The sequence below is a fragment of the Saccopteryx leptura genome, chromosome 6, assembly GCF_036850995.1.
Source record: "Saccopteryx leptura isolate mSacLep1 chromosome 6, mSacLep1_pri_phased_curated, whole genome shotgun sequence".
Taxonomy (NCBI): domain Eukaryota; kingdom Metazoa; phylum Chordata; class Mammalia; order Chiroptera; family Emballonuridae; genus Saccopteryx; species Saccopteryx leptura.
Window position 1 is genome coordinate 90,316,676 of NC_089508.1, and position 24,807 is coordinate 90,341,482.

The 24,807-nt window shown below is 45.4% G+C and overlaps 1 protein-coding gene across 8 annotated transcripts; it reads right to left on the reverse strand.

Annotated features, from left to right (window-relative positions):
* Positions 1 to 10,253: 10,253 nt before the first annotated feature.
* On the reverse strand, positions 10,254 to 24,356 carry SALL2 (spalt like transcription factor 2). Of its 8 annotated transcripts, none has more exons than XM_066342176.1 (4): positions 15,217 to 15,568; positions 12,562 to 14,853; positions 12,041 to 12,098; positions 10,254 to 11,229 (listed from the first exon to the last, which is right to left on the reverse strand). In XM_066342176.1, exons 1-4 carry the CDS (start codon positions 15,308 to 15,310, stop codon positions 11,187 to 11,189), a joined length of 2,487 nt encoding a protein of 828 aa, XP_066198273.1. In that variant the 5' UTR covers positions 15,311 to 15,568; the 3' UTR covers positions 10,254 to 11,186. The 8 variants fall into 8 exon arrangements, with proteins under 8 accessions (XP_066198273.1, XP_066198271.1, XP_066198272.1 ...); XM_066342174.1 differs by having other exon boundaries at positions 12,194 to 14,853; positions 15,217 to 15,567; XM_066342175.1 differs by having other exon boundaries at positions 10,254 to 12,098.
* Between the last annotated feature and the right edge of the window lie 451 nt (positions 24,357 to 24,807).

The following is a 24,807-nucleotide window of genomic DNA, read 5'->3' on the forward strand; positions in this document are numbered from 1 at the left end:
TCTCCCTCTCCCTCTCCCTCTCCCTCTCCCTCTCCCTCTCCCTCTCCCTCTCCCTCTCCCTCTCCCTCTCCCTCTCCCTCTCCCTCTCCCTCTTCCTCTCCATCTTTCCTCCCTCTTCCCTTCCCACATCCAGTAGCTCAATTGGTTGGAGCCAGCCCCAGATGGGTTGCTAGGTGGATTATGGTCAGGGCACATGCAGGAGTCTGTCTCACTATGTCCCATCTTCTCTTAAATAAATAAATAAATAAATAAATAAATAAATAAATAAATATGAAAAAAAGGGTTGATCTTATGTTCTAGTTAGATTCAGATGCCGAGAAAGGAGATGTTTAGAGACAGAGAAAATGGTTAGTAGCCTATTGTAATTAAATCTTTGATGACGCCACCTTTTATGAACTCAGAAGCTGGTTATGGATAGTAATGGAAAGGAAAGGGTGAATATGAATAGGGACTATTGAGAAAAAAGATGTATGTGTATTGGAACATGTCAGTTACATCCATTCAACAAATGTTTATTGAGTACTATGTGCTACATACTGTATAGGTTTAGTAGTGATCAAAATATTCATCTGCATGTCATTTTCTCAATTTAATTTACTTAGTAGGCAATTCACACTGTCTTCTGAGATGATTAGCTTTGTATATGAGCCTAGAAGTAGTGGACACAGAAATGAATATGCAGACACATGAGCATCTCTGGATATTTAATTATCAGCATTACATTTAATAAGAAGCAAAAATGCTATTTTCCTCTACTGAAATATTCTTGGGAAAGTTGACTGATAGGAGGTCATGAAAGACTTCTCAAGGGAACTTTTCTACCTAAGAGTTTTTGCTTCCTTAATAACTTTGGTCTAGCCTGACCAGGTGGTGGCAGAGTGGATAGAGCAGTGGTTGGCAAACTCATTAGTCAACAGAGCCAAATATCAACAGTACAACAATTGAAATTTCTTTTGAGAGCCAAATTTTTTTTAACTTAAACTATATAGGTAGGTACATTGTTATTAACTTAATTAGGGTACTCCTAAGCTGGCCTTTACTAAAAATGTCCTCAATCTGATTGAGCTGCATGTGGCTAACGAGCCATGGTTTGCCGACCACTGCGGTAGAGCATTGGACTGGGATGCTGAGGATCCAGGTTCGAAACCCCAAGGTCACCAGCTTGAGTGTGGGGTCACTGGCTTGAGCATGGGATCATCAACATGACCCCATGGTGGCTGGCTTGAGCCCAAAGGTCACTTGCATGAGCCCAAGATCACTGGCTTGAGAGGGGGTCACTGGCTCAGCTGGAGCCCCCGGTCAAGGCACGTATGAGAAAGCAATCAATGAACAACTAAAATGCCACAATGAAGAATTGATGCTTCTCATTTCTCTCCTTTCCAGGCTGTTTGTCCCTGTCTTTACCCCTCTCTCTCTCTGTGTATGTGTCTCTCTCACTAAATAAATAAATAAACAAATAACCTTGGTCTAGCAATTGCCCTCAAGAAAGTTAACAGGGCTGCTTTTGTATTCTCATTTGGGCTGTATCCTGCATGACCCTGTATTATTACTAATGTATTATTACTAATGAAAGAGTCCCATTATTGCTATATGATAGAACTATTAAATTAACAGTTAATGTTCACAAGTCTGAATTTCTCATTTCTTGTAAGATCACTGTTTCTTTCAAGGTCATGAATGTATAGAAATGAAATATATAGACATTTACATTTCAGTAAAAGTAAATAGTCTTGGGGATAAAGAGAGTACTGGATATATTCTTCAGAAAATAAAGTGGGTTGATGCATCTTAAAGTCAGAATTCTGCAGGTTAACCCCTAAACAGTATGAACATTCTTAACTAGGAAAGGAAAGATTTTTCTGGTGGAAGAGATTTAGGCTCTGGTAGAATTCAGGATCCCTAAGGCCTAGATTGCCTCCTCTCATAGTGGAAGCCAAAGAAGTTGCAAAGATACTTCTGAAAATCAACCAGATCAAGGGCAGCTCCCAGAAGTCTTTACTTTTACATTCACTTTGAGTAAATTATTACAGTAGTAAATTAGGAAAATTTTAGGAGCACAGGAGGGCCACTTAGCATGATCTGCATATAGATTCCTTCTACACTCCTCATGTCCAGTTTTCTGCTCAAAAGAAAGCTACTGTGCCCTAGCTTTCTAGTTGGTTGAGCATCGTCTCAAAGCACAGAGGTTGCTGGTTCAATCTCTGGTCAGGGCACAGACAGGAACAGATCTATGTTCTTGTCTCATTTTCTCTCTCTCTTTCTATCTCCCTTCCTCTCTCTCAAAATCAATAAATTAAAAAAAAGAAAAATATAGCTGCCCACTCTTCGTCTGTATACAGCTTTGAACACTACAGCGAGAAGGAACCTCCCCTAGACTTTTAGTCAAAACAGAGTGTATGCCTAGCTGTGAGCAGGTGAGTGCTGCATACACTATATTTTATAACTTTTCTTCATATTGGCTGTGGTAGATTTTTCAGAGTTAGCCACAATAGTACCTCCCATCTCACATACCCTTATACAGTATGTCTCTGCCACTCTTCCTATTAACAGGTAAAACTCATTTCCCCTCCTCTTGAATCTGAGCTGGTTTTCTGACCAGCTTTCACCATCAGAATGTGGCAGAAATCGTGATAGTGAGTTTCAAAGCCAAGGCCTTAAGAGGCCTTGCAGTGTCTGCTTTTGTCTTCTTAGAGACTTGGGCCTTCATGGACGTCAGTTATCCTGATGGATAAACCACTTAAAAAGAGAGAGGTGAGAGATCCTAGAGATTAAAAGATGTCAAAGGGACAGAGGTCCTGGAAGATGAATCTATGAAAGAGACTCGAACATTCCAGCCATTCAGCTGAGAGGCCAGAAGTAAGGCCAACTTGAATCCTCCAGCCCAAATCATTGCTACATGGGTGAGCTCAGCTCTTACTGCATGGAACCTAGACAAGCCATCCTAGTTGAGGCCTGCTCAAACCCATGGAATTACAAACAGATACATAATTATGAAGACCCTAAGTTATGGGATGGTTTGTTACACAGCAATTACTGAAACAATCTCAGTACCAACCGAAGGCTCTTTGAGCAAATGGGGTTTTTTTCCAAATATTTTGTACTTCCTCAGGTTTTTATTTTATAATCAGAAACAAAATGTCCACTGGGGTTAGGTCAGTGTTTTTCAATTGCTGGTCTGTGGACCTGTCCTCCAGAAATTTTGTGCCAGGACACGTAAGAGTCAATCACCTTGATGGTGTATGAAGATTATGGATCTAATGACCTTAGTCGAATTTACTTATGCTTAGGGTGATTTCTGCCTTAGTGGTCCCCAAAATAGTTTTATTTTCACCAATCCCCACGTGTAAAAAGGTTTAAAACCACTAGGTTAGGCAATATGTTGTTAAATTAAACATTAGAAAGAACAAGGAAGGACATGGAAAGAGAAGTCAAAGTTTGGTCTAGGCAGTGGTCGGCAAACTCATTAGTCAATAGCCAAATATCAACAGTACAACAATTGAAATTTCTTTTGAGAGCCAAATTTTTTAAACTTAAACTATATAGGTAGGTATATTTCTTATCGAGATAGCACCCACACGTGGTATTTTGTGGAAGAGCCACACTCAAGGGGCCAAAGAGCCGCATGTGGCTCGTGGCCACAGTTTGCCGACCAGGGGTCTAGAGCAGGGGTCCCCAAACTTTTTACACAGGGGGCCAGTTCACTGTCCCTCAGACCATTGGAGGGCCAGACTATAAAAAAAACTATGAACAAATCCCTGTGCACACTGCACATATCTTATTTTAAAGTAAAAAAGCAAAACGGGAACAAAGACAATATTTAAAATAAAGAACAAGTACATTTAAATCAACAAACTGACCAGTATTTCAATGGGAACTATGGGCCTGCTTTTGGCTAATGAGATGGTCAATGTGCTCCTCTCACTGACTACCAATGAAAGAGGTGCCCCTTCCGGAAGTGTGGCGGGAGCCGGATAAATGGCCTCAGGGGGCCGCATGGGGCCTGTGGACCGTAGTTTGGGGACCCCTGGTCTAGAGTAACATCAGTGAAGTCTGTTTTAGGAATCAGGAGGCAGATGTTTCGTGGTTTACTGAAGAGTTCGAGGGATGTTAACCAGAGTCCCAGGAGCAGGAGTTTATAAGAGATGAAAATGTGTTTCCTTGGCCTGGCCCATGGTGGTACAGTGGATAAAGTTTTGACCTGGAATGCTGAGGTTGCTGGTTCAAAACCCTGGGCTTGCCTGGTCAAGGCACATATGAGAAGCAACTTCTACAAGTTGATGATTCCCACTCCTACCCTTTTTCTCTCTCCTCTCTCTAAAATCAATGAATAAAATCTTTAAAATAAATAAATAAAAATAAGATGAAAAAAAGAAAATGTGTTGCCCTAGTTGGGTAGCTCAGTTGATTAAAGCATTGTCCCAATATGCCACAGTTGTGGGTTTGATCCCAATTCAGGGCACATACAAGAATCAACCAATGAAAGCATAAATAAGTGGAACAACAAATCAATGTTTCTCTCTCCCTTCCTCTTTCTAAAAATCAATAAAAATACTTTTTAAAGAGTCAATAGAATCTAGGCCTTTTCAGGGGTGACAAAGGTTGAAATCTCTGATAAGCAGATGCTGAGATGGAGTTGGGAGTCCAAAAGTTTTATTGGGGAGTAACAGTTGTAAAAAAAAAGAGGGGACAGGATTAGGCAGGGAGAGCTGTCAGACTATAGTGCAGACCTGACAAAGTCTCTGTCAGCCCAAAGGAGTTCCTGAGAAAAAATTTGCTCATTAGAGTCCCATGTTCCATGGGAATGGCTGACCCTCATACCACCCAACACTTTGCTCAATCTTTGGCCAGGGGCTAGTGAAGAGCAGGACAGGTGGAGGGTGTCAGCTAACTAGGCATTTTGCAGCTAGGTAGCCAGTTTCTTTTTGTTTCTTTTCTTTCTTAGAGCAAGGGACAAGGGGTAAGATAGAGGACTTTCCTGGGGATGCGTATGTGGAGGGATATGTAGAGGAGCATATGGGAGATGTGTGTATGTGCAGAGGGGTGGGGTGAAGGGAGATGTGTGTGCTGGGATTTAGGGTGTGTGTGTGTGTAGAATTGTAGCCAATTCTTTCCTGAAGGGACACCTTTGAAGTAGCACACCTTCATATCTGCCAAAGGAGACTTGGTCTATTTTGCATTGGTTCTTAAATGCTGACTGCATTGTCCTTAGGTTGTTGTATGGATTGAGTTAGTATATTAGAAAGTGTTTATTATGGAACTGAATTCAAAAGAATTGTACACTTCCTCACCCTTCTCCATCTTTGCCTTGAGTTAGTCATTTCCCATTGGGAACCTGCAGGCCATTGTGTCTATTATAGTATTTACTACCACCATGTAAAATGTTTACATTTTTCCTCTTCATAGACCAAACTCCTCTATGGGCAGAAGTGTGTTTTATTTATTTACTCAACACTTGGTCAATGAAAGAAAATAATTCCTCAGAAATTAACTGAATGAATAAACAAAGAAGCCATCTCTTGCTTTTAATAGTGATACTTTTTATCCACCCAGTTTGAACTGGGTCCACTGTTTATTTCATGTAGTGTTTTGTGAGCTGCATTTATTTACATTTGCATCCCAGCAGGTTAGAATTAATTCACCTTCCAAAAAGATGACCAAATGAAGTGATCAAGAGTGAGAAATGGTGGGGCTTGGAAGCTGCAATAAGGGAGACTAAAGGCTCTGAGAAAAAAAAATTGAGGTGAAGTGAGAAAAGAAAAAGAAGCAAAAGCTGTCAGATAAGAGGTCGATGAAAGAAGAAAACACAGCACGGGTAGAAAAAAGAATGAAAAGGAGATAGAAAGAGGAGGGTGGGGAGTCAGTCCCCATGCTGACCTGCCCAAGGAAGTATCCATCAGCAGAAGCCTCACTGAGAGCTGTTTCCATAATGGTACCTGGCATCTAAAGAGAGGGCAAGTCTAGTTTAATTAGTTAAATGGCATTATCTATGTTCAACAGGGGAAGGGGAGGTAAAGGAAATAGAAGGATTGGTGACCTATCTCCTTACATAGGTTGAAAGAAAAAACAGATTTAGAAAGCTTTGCCTGGAATTAAAGAGACTGGAGCTGTTTCTTCCCCCAAATCAAGTTCACAAGATTTCCATGTGTTACTATTTATTGGAACCTTTTAAAGGGATATGTACTGTTCTGGTGGAGGCAACTAGAATCAAACATTCTTTACCTTGAATAAATCAACAATTGATTTACTCAACCCCTTCATTTTGTCTTCCAGCTAGCCTTACATCAGGAGTCCAGAATGATGGATGTAGGAGGAAGCCAGCACACTACCTGATCACTGATGGTAGCACTAAGACTGGGATTCTGTCAACTTGGGTTCTTAATCCAACTTTGCCACTAATTGACCAAGTGACTTTCGGCAAATCATTTTACCAGTTCCATCTCTAGCACAAAGATTCTGTAGTCAAAGCCAGATTTAAATATTTTTTTTAAATTTTATTTATTCATTTTTAGAGAGGAGAGAGACAGAGGGGAGAGAGAGACAGAGAGAGAGAAGGGGGGAGGAGCTGGAAGCATCAACTCCCATATGTGCCTTGACCAGGCAGGCCCAGGGTTTCGAACCGGCAACCTCAGCATTTCCAGGTCGACGCTTCATCCACTGCGCCACCACAGGTCAGGCCCAGTGCCAGATTTAATGGTGGATGCACCGAGCACGAACCCTAGGCCCCAACTTCTGAGGGCCCTGCAAAACCCCAACTCTACACTTTTTCTAATGATCCCAAGTTTGGTTTCATATGTGCAATTTTAACATTAATAGTACATATATATATATATGTACTCAGAGAGAGAGTCAGAGAGAGGGATAGATAGGGGCGGAGAGAGATGAGAAGCATCAACCATCAGTTTTTCGTTGTGACACCTTAGTTGTTCTTGATTGCTTTCTCATATGTGCCTTGACCGCGGGTCTTCAGCAGACTGAGTAACCCCTTGCTCGAGCCAGCAACCTTTGGGTCCAAGCTGGTGAGCTTTTGCTCAAGCCAGATGAGCCCACACTCAAGCTGGCAACCTCAGGGTCTTGAACCTGGGTCCTCCGCATCCCAGTCCGACACTCTATCCACTGCGCCACTGCCTGGTCAGGCACATATTTTTTCTTTATTTAAAAATATGGTTACCATATATTTGAATTTTCCCTCTCTTTTTTAAGGGGCCCAATATTTTCTTCTGTGCCCAAGGCCTTAACCAACCTTATTCTTCCTCTGTCTGTAGTCTTATAAGACTAAGATATGTAGTCTTAAAAAAAAAAAATTGTGGAGCATCTTCTCCTTATGAAATCAAGGCCTTAGAGTCAAGTATGAACCTTACCATGTTTTAAAGAAACAAAGTAGGCCCTGGCTGGTTAGCTCAGTGGTAGAGCATCGGCCCAGTGTGTGCATGTCCTGGGTTCAATCCCCAGTCAGGAACACAAGAGAAGCGACCATTTGCTTCTCTCCCCCTCCTCCTCCTCCACACTCTCCCTCTCTCTTCTCCTCCTGTGTCCATGGATCAACTAGTTCGAGTGCATTGGCCAGGGGTGCTCCATGGAGCCTCTACCTCAGGTGCTAAAAACAGCTCAGGTGCAAGCATGGCCTCAGATAGGCAGTGCATTAGTCCCAGACCAGGGGTTGCTGGGTGGATCCAAGTGGTGGTGCTTGTGGGAGTCTCTCTATCTCCCTCTCTCACTTGATAAAAGAAAAACAAAGTGAGCCCTGGCCGGTTGGCTCGGTGGTAGAGCGTCGGCCTGGCGTGCGGAAGTCCCAGGTTCAATTCCCGGCCAGGGCACACAGGAGAAGCGCCCATCTGCTTCTCCACCCCTCCCCCTATCCTTCCTCTCTGTCTCTCTCTTCCCCTCCCGCAGCCAAGCTCCATTGGAGCAAAAGATGGCCCAGGTGCTGGGGATGGCTCCTTGGCCTCTGCCCCAGGTGCTAGAGTGGCTCTGGTTGTGACAGAGCAACGCCCCAGATGGGCAGAGCATCACCCCCTGGTGGGCGTGCCGGGTGGATCCCGGTCGGGCGCATGCGGGAGTCTGTCTGACTGCCTCCCCGTTTCCAGCTTCAGAAAAGTACAAAAAATAAAAAAATAAAAAAAATAAAGAAAAACAAAGTAGAAAAGAAAAATACATATATATATATTATACATACATATATATATATAATATATAGATGCTTCATTTCATGCTTCCACCCCCAACGTACCATATTTCCCCATGTGTGAGACACATCTTTTTTTAAAAAATTTGGGGTCTAAAAACTGGTTGCATCTTATACAGTGGTTGTAGATTTTTAAACTTGCATTTCCTGGTTTTTCACACTGGTTTTTGTGCTCATTGAAGACAGTGATTCGTCATCAGACACAGATGAGTACAAGCTAATGGGTGGGAGTTTTGACAGTGATGAGGAGCTGTATGAATTTTATGAGGAAAACTGGAATTCAGCCTGATCAGGCAGTGGCGCAGTGGATAGAGCGTCGGACTGGGATGCGGAAGACCAGGTTCGAGACCCCAAGGTCGCCAGCTTGAGCGTGGGCTCATCTGGTTTGAGCAAAAGCTCACCAGCTTGGACCCAAAGTCGCTGGCTCGAGCAAGAGGTTACTCGGTCTGATGAAGGCCTGTGGTCAAGGCACAAATGAGAAAGCAATTAATGAACAACTAAGTGCCACAACGAAAAACTGATGATTGATGCTTCTCATCTCTCCGTACCTGATTGTCTGTTCCTGTCTATCCCTCTCTCTGACTCTGTCTCTGTAAAAAAAAAAAAAAAAAAAAGAAGAGAAAAAAAAAGAAAAAAGAAAACTGGAATTCAGTAACTATGTAATATATATTTTTTTCAAATTTTGGGCCCGAAAATTAAGGTGCGTCTTATACATGGGGAAAATACAGTACTTTCTCTGCTAAGAATCCTTATAGCCTGGCTTGTGGTGGTAAACTGGATAAAGCATTGACCTGGAATGCTGAGCTTGCTGGTTTGAAACCCTGGGCTTGCTTGGCCATGGTACATATAACAAGCAATCAATGAACAACTGAAGTGAGGCAGCTATGGGTTGATACTTCTTACTCCCCCACTTCTTTCTCTCCTTCTCTGTAAAATCAATAAATAAAATCTTAAAAAAAAAAGAACCTTCCTTTATTAAAAAAATAATTAGGGTTGAATTACTTTTTCTGTTTCTAGTATCTCAAGGATCATAAAGATTAATTCATCCTAATTTTGCAGATTAACTGATGTCAGGCAGGCTGGCCTGGAGCTCAGGAAATACTGATAAAAAACAGCTTTCAACCTGACTAGGCAGTGCTGCAGTGGATAGAGTGTCGGCCTGGGACACAGAGGACCCAGGTTTGAAACCCTGAGGTTGCCGGCTTCAGTGCAGGCACACCTGGCTTAAGTGCCAGCTCTCCAGCTTGAGTGCGGGTTTGCGGTTTAAGCGTGGGATCAGACATGACCCCATGGTTGCTGGTTTGAGCATGGGTTCACTGGCTTGGCTAGAGCCCCCCCCCCCCTCTGGGTCAAGGCACATTATGAGAAAGCAACCAATAATAACTAAGGTACAGCAATGACAAACATACTTCTCATCTCCCTCCCATATGTTTGTTCCTACCTGTCCCCCCTCTGTCTCTGAAAATAATAAATAAAACATAAAAGCCTGGAGGAAAATATTAGGCAAAGACAATGCCTGCATACAATGGGCATGTTCCTTACCTTTTGAGAACACCAAGTCCATTTCCACAGGGAAATTGCATTCAGTAGAGGATGTTTTTAAGACAAAGCTGAGTTGACCAGGCGGTGGCACACTGGATAGAGCATTGGCCTGGGACACTGAGGACCCAGGTTCAAAACTCTAAGGTCTGTGACTTGAGCGCAGGCTCATCTGGCTTGAGCTCAGGATCACAGACATGGCCTCACAGTTGCTGGTTTGAGCCCAAAGGTCACTGGCTTGAGCAAGGGGTCAGTGACTCAGCTGGAATCCCTCCCATCAAGGTACATATGAGAAAGCAATCAATGAACAATTAAGGTGCCACAACTATGAGCTTGTGCTTCTCATCTCTCCCTGCTTGTCTTTTGCTACTAAAAAAAAAAAAAGACAAGGCTGAATAAATTAAATATTTTAATACCATATGTTCAGCTTTTGCCAGGACATGTAGGTGGGAAGGGAATTTCAATGTCAGGGAATGCCATGTCATACCCCAGCTGGCTATTTAATCATGAAATAAGGAGAAGCACACAAATATTTGGTTAAAACACCTTTAATGAAAGGGAAAGACACTAACATCTCCCTTGTCTGTTCTTCACATTTTACTATGTTAGGAAGCTCTGGAGCCTACACCTTTGGAGGAGAAGCCATCATTCAAGTCAGTCACTAGCAGAACCAACACTTTCTCCTCCTCAGAACTGTTTTCAAATGATCCTATGTTAAAGGTAAATACTATATCTCATTATAAGATGGAGAGGCAGGGAGGACACCACCTGGAGCTTATCTACCAAAGTCTGGAACTCTAAGAACCAGACAGTAGCAAAGACATAGGCCCCGGTCCAGGGATAGGCAATACTGGGAAGGAATGGGCCTTGAGAGTGAAAGATGAGGAAAATACAAGAGGCCAGGGAATAAAGGAGGGAGTTATCTAAAACTAGAAAGCACACTAGTGCTAGGAAATCTCCCATATTTTGTGGTGCATTACTGCATACTAAGTCACTATTAGTCCAAAAGAACAGTCATGAGACCCATCCAATCAAGAATTTGAGGTCCACTCCCTTATATCATGTCTCTTTCTTAATCACACAAGTTCCCAATATAAAGCCCTACAGCATAGCAACGCTCAACTCTCCATCATTACTTCTTCATCTACCCTCACCAATAGTGCTTGTTAAAGATATAAACTAAGCTCACATTTCCTAAAATATTCTGTGGGAGACCTCTTGGCAAGAAATCCACTTGTTTCCTAACTTGGAGAGGCAATGATGAAGGAACATTAGAAGCTGAAGATGTCTTGGCATATTGACCTTTGCCTTAATGTGATTATCAAGGAGCTTATAGGCAAGAGTATGCCTTTCACTTCTCCCTACCCTGTAGGGCTGAGCCACACATACAGATATTGCTGCAGCTTTGTTGCTTCCACCTTCTGGAGTAGGGGGAAGAAGAAATACACAGCTTGCTACTTCTCTTCTATGATAAGCTGCTCAGGCACTGCTCCCTTGGACGCAGGAGGCTGAAATAAGAAGAGGAGGCTTTTTTCTCCTTGGCCTCTCTGAATCCTGTTGCTGAAGGCACCTTCCCAACAACAGTTCTTGGGCCAGACAGACAGCACTGGTGGTGCTGAAGTGGTAGTGGAGGTGGAACTGGAACTCCCAGGTGGTGGGCAGGTCACCTGACAGGAGAGCTGTGTACTCAGTCCAGAAAGATAGGGCACCTACCCTCACCATCTGGGTAGGAAGTCCTGCAGGTTGACCTGGTCACCAGAGAGGAGTGGCACTGGGCCCTCCAGGGACAGCTGCCAGCCCCTTTTGACTGGGCTGCAATTCCAAATGTGGGTGCTCAGATACACCTGCCAAGGGGTAAGGGAGAGGAAGAGAGGAGAGGGGCGAAGGCTCACCCCAGGGAAGCTGGAGAGGGTTTCCGTTGGAAATGCAAAAGCTGTAGAGAATCTAATTTCCTCAGGTACAGTGAATGAGGAGAGAAGAAAAATTCCTCAGGGGACCATCCCTGAGCACAGCAATTTTCAGGCTCAGGGACTAGAGAAAAACCACTTGGGACATATTATATAAGAACTCAGAGAAGACGACAAATAAGGGCTCATAAATCTTGGAGGTCCTTCTACAGACAGAGCTCTCAGTTTCTGGAACCTAGGTCTAAGGGCAGCAGACACACAGACACACACAAAAGAAACAAGCTCATGGGATTGTAGGGTCATCTTTTCGGGGAAAGGGGGAGAGCCCTGGGGAAGTGATGGAGGGTGAACAGCCTGGGACCAAGGGAAGAGCAGCAATATTCTGAGGGCCATGAGGGGCAAAGGGCTGTACCTGGTGGTGAGCCAGCAGCATATGCTTCTTGAGGGTAGCCCGCTCGAGAAAGCCCTGCCTGCAGAAAACACAAGTAAGGAGTGGCCCCTCCTTGGGATGGGCCTTCTGATGCTCCTCCAGAGCTGCCTGAGTGGGAAAGGTCTGGCCACACACCTCACAGGCCTTTCTGCTACTGCTTTCTCCTGGCTCTTTTCTCATAACTTCCTGTATGCTCAGCTCCTCCACCAAGGCGGTGCTGCTGCCTTCCCCTTCGATGCTGAGTGCTGCCATTGGGCTTGAGCTCCTCTCTGATTTGCCTCCCTCTTCCATGCCTCCTGCAATATCATGGCTTCCCTGATCCATCGGCTGTGTTTGATCCAGGCTGTCTGGTGGTGGTGGTGGTGGTGGCAGAGGAGGTTGAACTGCTTTCTCATTACTGTCCATCTCCTTCCCAGTTGTGGCTGCGGCCACCACCATCCCTACTTCCTCCTCTGTCCCAGATGCCTCTTCAGAATCACCTCGCACTGATATTGCTTTCTCACCTCCACTCTCTGAGCCTCTTCCTGCCAGAGAATCTTCATCAGTCACATCTTCTTCTTCTTCCTCCTCTTCCTCCTCCTCTTCCGACAACTCCTCTTCTGGAGATGGCTGCTGGGATGGCTGCTGTGGGAAGCTCCCTGCCCCAGAGACTGTAGATTGCTCAGAGCCATTTTCCTGGGCAGCTGCCCCAACTTCAGCGAGTGTGGTACTACCGTTGGGGATCTGGCCCCCCAGGTGCATCCGAACATGCTGCTGCAGAGAAACGGCATTGGTGAACTTTTTCTGGCAGATGGGGCAGGAGTTCTGGGCCCGAGCAGCTGGACTGGCCTTGTGGCCCACAAAATGTGCACGCAGATTGCCCCGAGTGGAAAAAGCTCTGCCACACACTTTGCATTTGAAGGGCCGCTCGCCTCCATGTTGGCCATAATGCAGGCGCAGTGCTCGAGGACAGCTCAGCACCCGGAGGCAAATGACACACTGGTTAGGTCCAGATGAGGCTGAAGATGAAGCTGCAGGAGCAGAGGTGGTCGTGGCCCCTGAGGCAGTAGAGGCCACTGCCACGGCTCCCTGTCGGTCAATCTTTTCTACCAGTTGCTGCAGCTTCGATGTCTCAGAAGGTGAGGTTCCCAAGGGCTCTAGAACATAGGGGAAGGGAAAGCTCCCCGTGGACTTAAAGTGGTTGGTAAGCAGTGCCCAGCTGGGAAGTGAAGTCACCAACTTACTCAGCTGCATACGAGTTGCTGTGCCACTTTCAGTCACCCCTGTGATGGTGGAGGCCTCAGTCCCTGGAGGAGTATTTTCATCAGCTTTACTCTTTGGCTCTACTGCTTTCATGAGCACAAACTTATTGAAAGCAGGAAGTGCAGGAGCCGCGGGTGTTCCTGCCCCTGTGGAGAGCAGTGTCAGGCTCTCTGTGGCGCTGAGTGCGGTGGTGGAGGCCACTAGAGGCTTGCGTTCCACACCTCCTGGCATAGCCGCCTCCTCCTCAGCCTTCTCTGGTGGCACAGACATACCATAGGGCAGGCCGCTGCTGGTGATGACATAGTCTAGGTGCTCTGGCACTGGGTGAGGGTTCATCTGCACGTGTGGGTACTTCTCACGATGCCTGTGAAAATGCACTTTGAGGTTGCCACGGGTGGTAAAGCGGTTGCCACAGACATTACACTTATAGGGCCTCTCACCTGTGTGTGAACGCAGGTGGATCTGCAGGGCACTGTCACTGCCAAATACTTTGGCACAAAAGCGGCATTTGTGCCGTCCCCCGGGCTTCTCCAAGGGACCCATCACTTCCCCATAGCCTAGGTCACCACTTCCGTTCTTTGGCTTCAGGAGCCCTGGGGACGCAGTGGCCTCGAGGCCTCGGGCTGCCCCTAGACACTGTGCTGCCAGTAGTCCCGTGGTGCCTGGGAATGCCAGATGAGGTGATGCAATTAGCTGATCTGTACTGCCAGGCAGGGCTGGGGAGGGGGCAGGTGTGGGTTTGTGGCTTCGCCCAGCTCCTCCAGCAGAGAAAGGGTTCTGTGACCCCAGTGGATGGTAAAGGTGAAAGAAAGCCTGTTTGGGTGTTTCTGCCCCTGAGGAGGTGGTGGTGGAGGAAGAAGGTGCCACTGTCTTGCCAGCTTGGACAGGCTTGATGGGGTTGAAGAGGGGAAGCAGGGGCTTGGTGGAGGAGGCAGTCCCTGTCCCAGGTAATTCTGAGGGACTGGCAGGAGCACCCACTGTCTGGCCTAAGGAGCCAAGCAGTAGTACCTGCCTGCAGATTTGCTCAGTCATTTGCATCTGATGGATCTGGCGCTGCTGCAGCACCCGGAGCTCTTCCAATATCAGAGGGATGTTCAAGTGACCACTGCCTATACCTGGGGGCTGAGGGGGAGGAGGAGGTGGGGGTGGTGCAGGGGTAGATTCAGGAGGTAATGGGGTTGCTCCCAGCTTGGGACTGGCCAAGATCAGGCCCCCACCTCCCCCAGCTGCAGTACCTGTGGCTGCGACCAGGAAATGCCCTGCAGACTCCTCTCCTCTTCTCTCTGCCCCCCAGGTGGGATCTGTGGGAACCGAGGACCCAGAATCTAGGGGGTTGTTGTGCTCTGCTTCCATGACCTGGGGACTACTGTGACCCTCAGGCCGGGATTCAGAAGAGGTTGAAGAGTTGCTGGGGTTCTCCTGGCCCCCCATAATCACCATTACAGGAGGTTCGGTAGAACATGCATTCTGGTGAGCGAGGAATTCAGCTGGGTCAGTGAATTGTGCGCAGCACTTGGCACAGACTTGGGGGTGGTCTTCCTCGCTAGCATCACCTGAGGAGAAGAGGAGAGAGCAGCGTGGGTGGTGCTGTTGGAATGGGCATCCGGAGGCTCTAATTAACTACCAGCTCAGTAACAGCTCGTTGGGGGTGGGGAGATGAGCTCACCAACAGGCCATGTAAAAGGCTAGAGCACAGTCCTGACCCTCCTGGACTGGAGAACCCCAGCATGGGGCTGGGGGGCACGCACAAGCTACTGCTTCCTCTGTCGTCCCCCCACTACCACCAACCCCGGGCCACCAGCGGGCGCAAGGAATAGGTGTAAGGACACGGAAGAGGGTCTATACAGAGAAACGTGCATTCGATCCCGTATACCACAAATCTCCCCCCGCCCCCACCGTGTCCCTTCCACCCCTACCTTTGCCCGGGCCGGGCCCTACTGCACCTCCAAGCTCCGCAGGCTCCCTGCAGGGCCCCCTGAGAAGAGAGCTTCTCCCGGCTTCGTGCGCCATGGTTGTAGGAAAGGTGGAGGGCCGGGTAGAGTGGGAGACAATGGGGATGGGATTGGGGGAGGTGGAGGTGGCCGCTGGGTCTGCGGCAGACTGCACCCAGCCGTCCAGACTGCAGAGATGGAGATCGGCGGAGGCAAGGGGGGCAGGGCGTCACGGAGGAGGGGGAGGGGAGTGAGGCTGCACGGAGGTGGGAGGAGCTGGAGCACGAAAGCTGGGAGAGGGGAGATGGGGGTGGAGCTGCTGGGAGGATAGTTGGTGGGGAGAAATTGCTAGGGAGGGAGGCGGGAACTGGTGGAAGAGCAGCGAGCCCGCCCGAGCCGAGGTGCGTGTGTGTGTGTGGGGGGGGGGGGGGGTGCGGGGGCTGGAACCCAGAGCCTAGGAGGGGTTCCGGAGGCTCAGTGACAGGTGCTGTGGGTGATGGTTGAGGTCCACCATTCCTTGCCCTCTGCCAGTACCCCCACCATCTCCAGATGTCGTTGCCCAGCCTGTTCCTCCTCCTCCCAGCAAGCTCAAGGGGGCACAGTGGGAAACACAACCCTGTTCAATAGAGCAAAGCGGTAGGCTTCTCCTGTTTTTCTTTGCATTAAAGGATCCGCTGAGCCTGGAAAACGTGGACTCCAGAGAGGGTGGTCTGATCTCAGAGGAGCCTCAGAGGCCAGAGCACAGGGGCAACTCAGAGCATCCACCCATCATCAACACACACTCCAAAACACCCCAAGTTTTGTCTTGCCTTCCTCACCTCCCTCCACAAAAGAAGTTTCTCGGGGTGGAAGGCTGCAAGGTCGAATTTCCAAGGAAGTCATTTCAGGACTCCTCTCTTCTAACACTTAGCCCTTTTACACCCTGCCCCTCCTCCTGCAGAATAATAGCTAAATGCTAGTTACTCTACAGATCACCCGTCCCACACATAACTTACAAAGTTCATGCTTATTTAAAAAGCCATTTCCTAAATGAGCCAGCTTCTCAACGCTTTTTTTTCCTTGTTCTCTTGTATCACATACTGTCACTATTAAGGACAGTTTGGCTTGGGGAAATGCTAGCCTAGTAGAGGCCCACCTACTGCTAACCTTGGGGGAGGGGAGCTTCTCCTGAAACAATGGGGAAAATGCCGCAGGGGCTACCAGGCAGCTTCTCAGTGTCTAAAGCCCCTTTAAGCTCCAACCTGGTTTGAACGCCTCGAAATTACTTAACACCTGCTCACTGCTCTAGGCCACCTCCTAGACATAAGTAGGGGTAAAATGCCCATCTGGATCAGTATACTGCATTCCCTTTCTACTTTAAAATGAATCTTAATGGATTTCCCACTTCCTAAAATGTATTGCACTTACAAGAGGTAAGTGGTTTTATCTTTTGTGGTTTGCCTGGGCACCAGTAAAACCCATGTTATTCTCATCCTAGTTCTATTCTTGCCTGACTGGTGATTTCAGGCATGGCGGTCAGTCACAACACACTATGCCACCATTTCCCTTTCTGTAAAGTGGTAATACTGTAGCTGTGCCTCGGAGAAGTCTTGTGGCTTTCTTGAGAAACTCTTAGCATGTATATATGGGACTTTAAATTTGAGAGTGAGTCCCAAATATTATGGATTAGAGAATTTACATTGTCAGTGGCAAAACAATTAAAATAAATTGAAATACACATATAATAAAGTTGGATGTTTGTCATGTTGCTTGTTAATCAGATTAATTTCTGAGGTAAAATGTTGGCTAATGTCATTGGTGTATGTCAAGAATGGGGAGACTTTTTTGGAAGGAGCTGAAACAACTAGTAGTAACATCCACTTAATTTTTCAACAGAAATTTTGCTATCTTTTTAAATCGAAAACATTTTACTGAGTCATGTCAAAACTTTAGATAATCATAAAGATCGTAACATTTAAATGATGGCTGTGAAACGGATGAGCTAGCTAAGTGCTACTATGTCTGACCCCTCCAAGGATAGAGGGATAGAAGGGTCTATTGCAATTATGGCAAATCACAGCTTAGTGCAATATTGTTTATTTTTACACACAAGGAAATTGAAGCTTGGAGAGATTAAGTGACTTTTCCAAGTCCGTACAGTGATTCCGTGAAGTTAGAATTCAGAATTTTGACTCCTGTCCAGTGCTTTGTGAAGCAAATCAACATTGTGTGGCTTCCCTAATGCTAGAGAAAGGGCCCTGTGTGGCTCCTACCTGCTATTTGCTCTCTGGCCTCTGTAAGGGTGAGGGAATCAGGTGGAAGCTTTCTACTGAGCATTTGTTAATTAGCATTGAACTTTTGATATCAAGTTGCTGTTTTGTCAAGTCTTCTGACAAGAAAAGAAATCCTTTTCTTTTCATCTTCTCCTGGGAAACACTGTCCCCTTTCTTGCTCTCTAATGAAACTTGCTTTCTGATGCGTAATTTGATCTGTACTCTTCTTTAAGGTAAATTTAGTCCCTGGTGAAAGGTGAGGGATCAACAGCCACCTGTAAGAGGAACCCTTTATTTCTCAGCACTTTGCACTCACTGCCTATCCCGAAAAGGGGGGCAGGATTCTTAGGCAGACACAAATGGAGTCATGAACACTGGCATAAACTAAGCTGGTAATGGTGTCGAAGATAGCAGATAAGGTGAGGCAAGCTATCCTGGGTCATATGCAAAATCTGGGATGGATGAAGTCCTAAGACCTGGACATGCTTGTTTAAATTTAAAAAGACTGAAATAACAAGGAAAAGGGAAACCTGGTTGCCCATCAAACTGCTGCTTTAGGATAAGGAGAGAATGGCTGGGGAAAACAAAGAGAAAAAACAGGTGGGAAGCACGCAGAGGGTGGTCTAGTTGAACAGTGGTCCTCAAACTGCACCACCCATTAGAATTTGTGGGAGAGCTTTTAAAAATTCCAGTGGCCAGGCCACACACCAGACCAATTATTTCAGAATCCCTGAGGGTGGGATCCAGCCATTCCGTATGTTTGTAAAGCTCCTCAGGTGATTCCACTTTCCAGACAACGATGAGAACCACAGTAACTATCAGAGTACTGCCCTTCCCATCAAGCCTTCTGCTCTGCTCCTCACAAATCTCATCTGTGCTCAACCTGGCCAAAATGAGGACATAGGCAAAATGAACCGCTCACTGCTAACTCATCTTGTCAGGCACCTTCTCTACTACACTGCCCACAGCTATACTTTAGCTATCTTATATCCTGCTTCCGTAAACAAAATGTGATGATTTAAAGCGGACTGTGAGTTTAGCAACTGTATTGCCTTTTCCAATGTGCATCTTGAACCACATTTTTAATTGTAAGATGAAAGGCTCTTGTTCTACAAAGAATTTGAGAATTTTCCAGCCATTAAAGGGGAAAAACATACTATGTACGCACCTGCCTAAACTTACTGTTAATGTTGGACCAACACTGATTGGTAGTGTCCATAATTATGAATTGATTCTGTCACTGCTGCTATAGGCTATTTCCAAGGGATAGTGTCCCATCTCCTCTTCCTCACTCCTCTCTCCTAAATGCACACAGATACTCCTTTGCCATCCAGACCTACTAAATGCATCCATGGCCTAGCCAACACGGTGAATAAACAGCCACAGTGATTTGTAAATCTGGTGCTGTTTCCAGAAAAGAAATATCTCAGATCAAACATAAAATGGATATTTTTCTGACATTAAAAGACTCAAAACTCGCATGACCTCTGGTGGTGCAGTGGATAAAGCATTAACCTGGAACTCTGAGGTCGCCAGTTCAAAACCCTGGTTTCCCTGGTCAAGGCACATATGAGAGTTGATGCTTCCTGCTCCTCCTCCCCTTCTCTCTCTCTCCTCTCTAAAATGAATGAATAAAATCTAAAAAAAAAAATCTTGGAAAAAAAAAGACTCAAAACTCCAGCATGGAATTCAGACCATTTTGGAGCTGAAAGGTTCTTTAAAGATCTGACTCGTTCATTGAGCTCCGTCATTGAGAAGGCCAGCTCTGAATCAAACAGACTTGAGTTAAAGTCTTAGTTCTAGCACTTTCCAATCTTTGTTACCTTGGGAGAGTTTCTTACTCTGTCTCAGGCTTGGATTTCTTTAAAGTGGAGGTACAGCTATAAAAGGAATGAAATTCTGACACATGCTACAACAAGGATGAGCCTTGAAAATATGTTAAATGAAATAGGCTAGACACAAAAGGACAAATATTATATGCTTCCATTATATAAGCTATTTAGTGTTGGTGAATTCATAAAGACTAAGTAGAATGGTGGTTGCCAAGGACTGGGGTGGGGGGTGAAGGAAGCGGGGAGTTGTTTAATGGTATAGAGGTTCAGTTTTGCAAGATGAAAGTTGTGGAGATGGATGGTGGTAATTGTTGTACAACACTGAATAAACTTAAGGCCACTGAATTTTACACTTAAAAATAGTTAACATGGTACATTTTGTTACATATATTTTACTGCAGTAAAAAATGTTTTTTAAAATGGAGGAAAAAACGAGGAAATACATAAAGGGCCTATGATAGTACTTGGCAAACAGTAAATACTCCATAAATATTATTATTATTATTTTTAAAATTTTTATTTATTTATTTCAGAGACAGAGCGAGAGTCAGAGAGAGGGATAGACAGAGACAGACAGACAGGAACGGAAAGAGATGAGAAGCACCAATCATCAGTTTTTCGTTGCAACACCTTAGCTGTTCACTGATTGCTTTCTCATATGTGCCTTGACCGTGGGCCTTCAGCAGACCGAGTAACCCCTTGCTCGAGTCAGCGACCTTGGGTCCAAGCTGGTGAGCTTTTTGCTCAAACCAGATGAGCCCGCGCTCAAGCTGGCAACCTCGGGGTCTCGAACCTGGGTCCTTCCGCATCCCAGTCCGACGCTCTATCCACTGCGCCACCGCCTGGTCAGGCCACAAATATTATTGATGAGTGTTTTTTATTTGTTTGTTTTGAGAGAGAGAGAGAGAGATAAAGAGAGAGATAAGAAGGGAGAGAGATGAGATGCATCAACTTGTAGTTGGGGCACTTTAGTTGTTCATTGATTGCTTCTCATAAGTGCCTTGATTGGGGGGGGGGGCTCCAGCTGAGCCAGTGACCCCTTGCTCCAGCTAGCGACCTTGGGTTTCAAGCCAGTGACCTTGGAGCTCAAGCCAATGACCATGAGATTCTATCAGTAATTTTACGCTTAAGCCGGCAACCCTGCTCTCAAGTGGGATGAGCCTGCACTCAAGTGGGATGAGCCCACACTCAGGGTTTCGAACCTGGGACCTCAACATCCCATGTCAACACTCTATCCACTGCTCTACCACTGATCAGGCTTATTGATGAGTGTTATTAATTACAGGACAAAAGCAGAAGAGGGGACTTGCCCAAGGTCACATAGCTTCAAAATCTAAGCTAGATTGAAAACCAGACTTTCTGCTTCCTTCTCCAATTCTCTGTCACATCATGCCTGAGTTACTTCTATCCACTCAGAAATCTCTTTTCGACCCAGGGGTACCTACAGCTGAAAGGCTTAAGCCTTAATAGCCTGAGACACGATGCTTTCTACCTCCAGATATAAAGAAAACAAAGCCCTTAAAACTCTATTTTTGCGTTCTTCCCCTTTTGCTGCTCTTGAGGTCAGTCAGCTTCCATTTCTCCCTCTAGATCCATTTGGCTGTTGTCCTGGTTTCTCCCTTTCACTAAATATCTGGGTTTCTGATCATTTCCTTTATTTCCCAGATGTACTAGTTTGCATTTTTCCTACTCATGTTCCTTATGTTCTCTAATCCAAATTTCTAGACTCTGTAGGGGAGAGATTTTTTTTCTCTCCAGAGTTTTTTTTCTTTTTTTCTTATTAATTTTAATGGGGTGACATTGATAAATCAGGGTATCTCCAGAGTTTTTAAGTAAATAGATTATTTCCTTCTCATCACTTATGTGCAATAACTAATCTGTTAAGTTTTGGTGTTCTGGCCAAAGAAGCTGAGCAAAAACAGGCGGATCACAGGTTTTACAGACTGTTTTTTGGTGACGTCTTAGGTCACTGTAGAAATGAGGCTTTTAAAATGTGCTACAAAGGCTCAGTATTTGCTTGTCACATAGAGTCAACTTTGCTTAAAAGAAGGCAAAGATTCCTGAAAACCTCAGTGGCGCCCTAGCTTACTAAATAAATGTCTGCTGATGCTCATGACGATGTCCACAGCTTCACAGGTACACCAAGGGACGGACACACATAAGAGCCCCCAAATAAGAGCCTCCCCTGTCTAATTTTAGGGCAGGCAGAACAAGAAAATGTCTCTGAGGTAGAAGGAAAAGTCAGGATCCTGAAGATCACATAGCAAATAGAAACGCTATCTGTAGAAAAGAAGGAAATAAAGAAATTTTCATATAAGAGCAGAAAGGAATTTTAGATTTCATCAAATATAGCAACCACATCTCACAGATGAGATCACCCAGTAACACACCAGGTCATACAAGTAACCTAGGCTCTTTCACTTTTAGAAGAATGCTGATCAGAAAAGCTTTAAACTTTCTTAAGGTAGATCTTAAGAGGTTACTGCTACTTTTTCTTGCTCCTTACATTTATGTTTCTGAGTCATGGCTCGAAGGCACTATTTCAACTGAAATTTCTTGCTGACATTTGGTTCAAGCCTACACTGTTTTATGGGCATGGCTTTGAAGCAGCATCTCCATGTCCCCAAGGGTTCACAGCCCCAAGTGGGAGCTACAGCTCAAGGAGCTTGAGAATCCACTTAGGCCAGTTGCTAAAGATTCTTTTTGACTCTCTCACAGACTTTTCCTCAGCTGTGGTATGAGAATGAGTGAGCTAACTTGGGAAGAGAGAGGATGCCTCTTGGGTTGGGGGAGATTCAGTGTTGTTCCACAATTAAGCCAGACAGGGAGCAGGACTGTGAAGCAACTCAGTTTCTAGTAGATCAGGAGGAGGAAACATCCGGCCTACAGAGGCATTAAGAAGGGCTAATGTATCCCAGAAGGGACTGATGTCATCAACATAAACCTCTAAATATGGGCACAGTGGGATCACAGCAAAGCAGTGACTCTGAGGAGGAGGTGTTCTACCCACAACACAGTATGTCTGTTAAAGTTTGTTCCATAGCCCACAGAACACTGATGTGATCTCAAGTCATTTTCTTACAACAGGTGGAAAACCAAATCCATGATTTAATTTTGGTCACTTCAAATACATTCTCCTAGAGCTTTTCACAGTGCACATCTCATAAAAAAATGCTGAAGTTCACCAAGAGATTTATTCCTGAACTTTGGTCATATTTCAGCACTTACAGGAAGTACCACTGTCCTAACATATAATGGTAATAACAACACTCACATTCATTAAGTATTTATTTATGCTAGTTCTCTTTCCAAATGCTGTGTACATCAGTAGTTTTTAAACTTTTTACACTTGGGACCAATGAAAGTAGAATTATTTTGGGGACTGCTAAGGCAGAAATCACCCTGAGCATAAGTGAATTCAACTAAGATCATTGGGTCTATAATCTTCATGCAACATGAGGGTGGTTAACTTTGTCATGAACCGGCTAGAAATTTCTGGTGTACTGGTCAGTGGACTAAACTGCTGGTTGAAAAAACACTGCTGTACATATATTAACTCATTTTGATTCTCCTAATGAGGTAGTATATTCATCCCTATTTTGCTGATGAGGAAACTGAGGCATGGAGAGGCCAAATAAACCAACATAGCTAACGAAGTAGTGGAGCCAGGATTTGAATCCTGAAAGTGTGGCTTCAGAACCCTTGTGCTTAATCCTATACTACTGATGGGTGAATCAACTATTTGCTAAGTGAATAGTTAATTTCTGAGCCAGGATTTCAGACTGTCACAGTGAGATCATATGTAGCCACACTACTGACCAGAATGTCTAACACTTGCTTGACCCTAGGAATTACCTGGACCTTTGCAAAGATATAGGTTCTCAGACTCTAGCCCAGATCTACCCATGAGGCAAAGTTGGAAACCCTAATTTAGTGGAGTAACACCCGCTGCCCTGAGCATCAAGAAACCTAGGGTTTTGTCCTGACTATGCTTCTGTTTCTGAGACTTTAGGCAATGACACTTTTCAGTACCCTAGTTGCTCTATTGTCTGCCTCTTACTGGAATGTTATAAGAATACATAAAATCTATCCCCACCCCCATAAAGAAAATTTGTTACTTAAAAAAGATGATCATATCCTTATAAAATGATATGCATATATTAACAGATATATTAACTCATACTTTTTTCCTAGCTTGGCCTCTCTTGAAGCCCAAGCCTATGCTCCTCATTCAGACCTCTCCTCTGGCCTCTACCCCAGGTGACATAGATACACATCCCAAACTAGGCTTCGGCTGACCGACATTAGCTCTCTCCCTTGGGGAGCTCTGATCTGCTCTCAGCTCAGCCCAACAATGAGAAACTTTTTCTTTCCTCCCTCAGGGGAACCTTCACGTTTATCCAATTCATTCTCTTGCAACCCAACTCTCTAGAAAGAAAAGGGGGGAAAATCCCACCCCTAAGAGACAGTCTTCAGGTCTGAGGACGTTACTTAGCAACGGCACAAAGACCAGTGAGCAAAGGGGGACCTGGAAAGAAAACTCTTGGGTGGGGAGACAGAGCCAGTTTGAAAACTCCATTTCATCCAGAGAAAAACAAGAAAAACACAAACAGATTAAATCCCGAGAAAGGCCAAGTGGGGCTTCTCCCCAGCACAGGTCATCTCCTTAGTCCCTGCATCTCAACTGCTTCAAACCCCCCGGCGATTACGTCCTCCCCCTGGTTTTGCTCATGGCCCAGGTGCCCTCCCCTTGCCCTGGCCTGACCCGCACAAGCTGGGACTCAGAGCTCCCCCACCTCCCTCCCCAGGCACCCACCGTTGTCAGTCGCGCTGGGACCTTCGCAGTCCGATATTAACTGTTGGGGTTTCCGCTGCTTTCGCCTAGACATTCCCGGGTAGAGACAGGTGGGAGAGGGAGGGGCGACGCTCACTTAGTCTTATCCGGGGTGACTTGGTCTGGTCTCCCCCTCGGGTCTGGAGTCAACTGATGCCTCTCTCCCAGTGCAAATCACTGTGAAGCAGAGATGTTCTCTCTTCCCAGAGACAGACAGACAGACTCACGCTCTCTCTTTCTCTCTCTCTGATTCTCTGTCCTTGACTCTCTCTTTCTCTCTCAATCTCTGCAAGTCTTTAAAGGGGAGACGCCCCCTTTTTTTTTTCCCTTCAGCTTCTTCCCTACGCTTCTGCAGCTCCCATTGTAAAAGCAAAAATCCTAATCTTTCCGCACACTCTTTTCTTTTGTACTGCAGAGGAAAGGATTTAACCCTCTCCTCCCTGCCAGGGCCCGGGGCCTCCCCATGCTGTCTGTTCAGAAAATGTGCCTCACATGTTTTCTAATTTTTGTAATATCTTCACAGTGCTTTTGGTTCTTTCATGATTCTATACCACCTTATTTGATAATATGACTGCTTCTGGGATATAAACTGAAATAAGAACTTTCTGGTATATTCTGATAATGAGGCCAGAAGTCAGCTACTTCCATTTGAAAATGG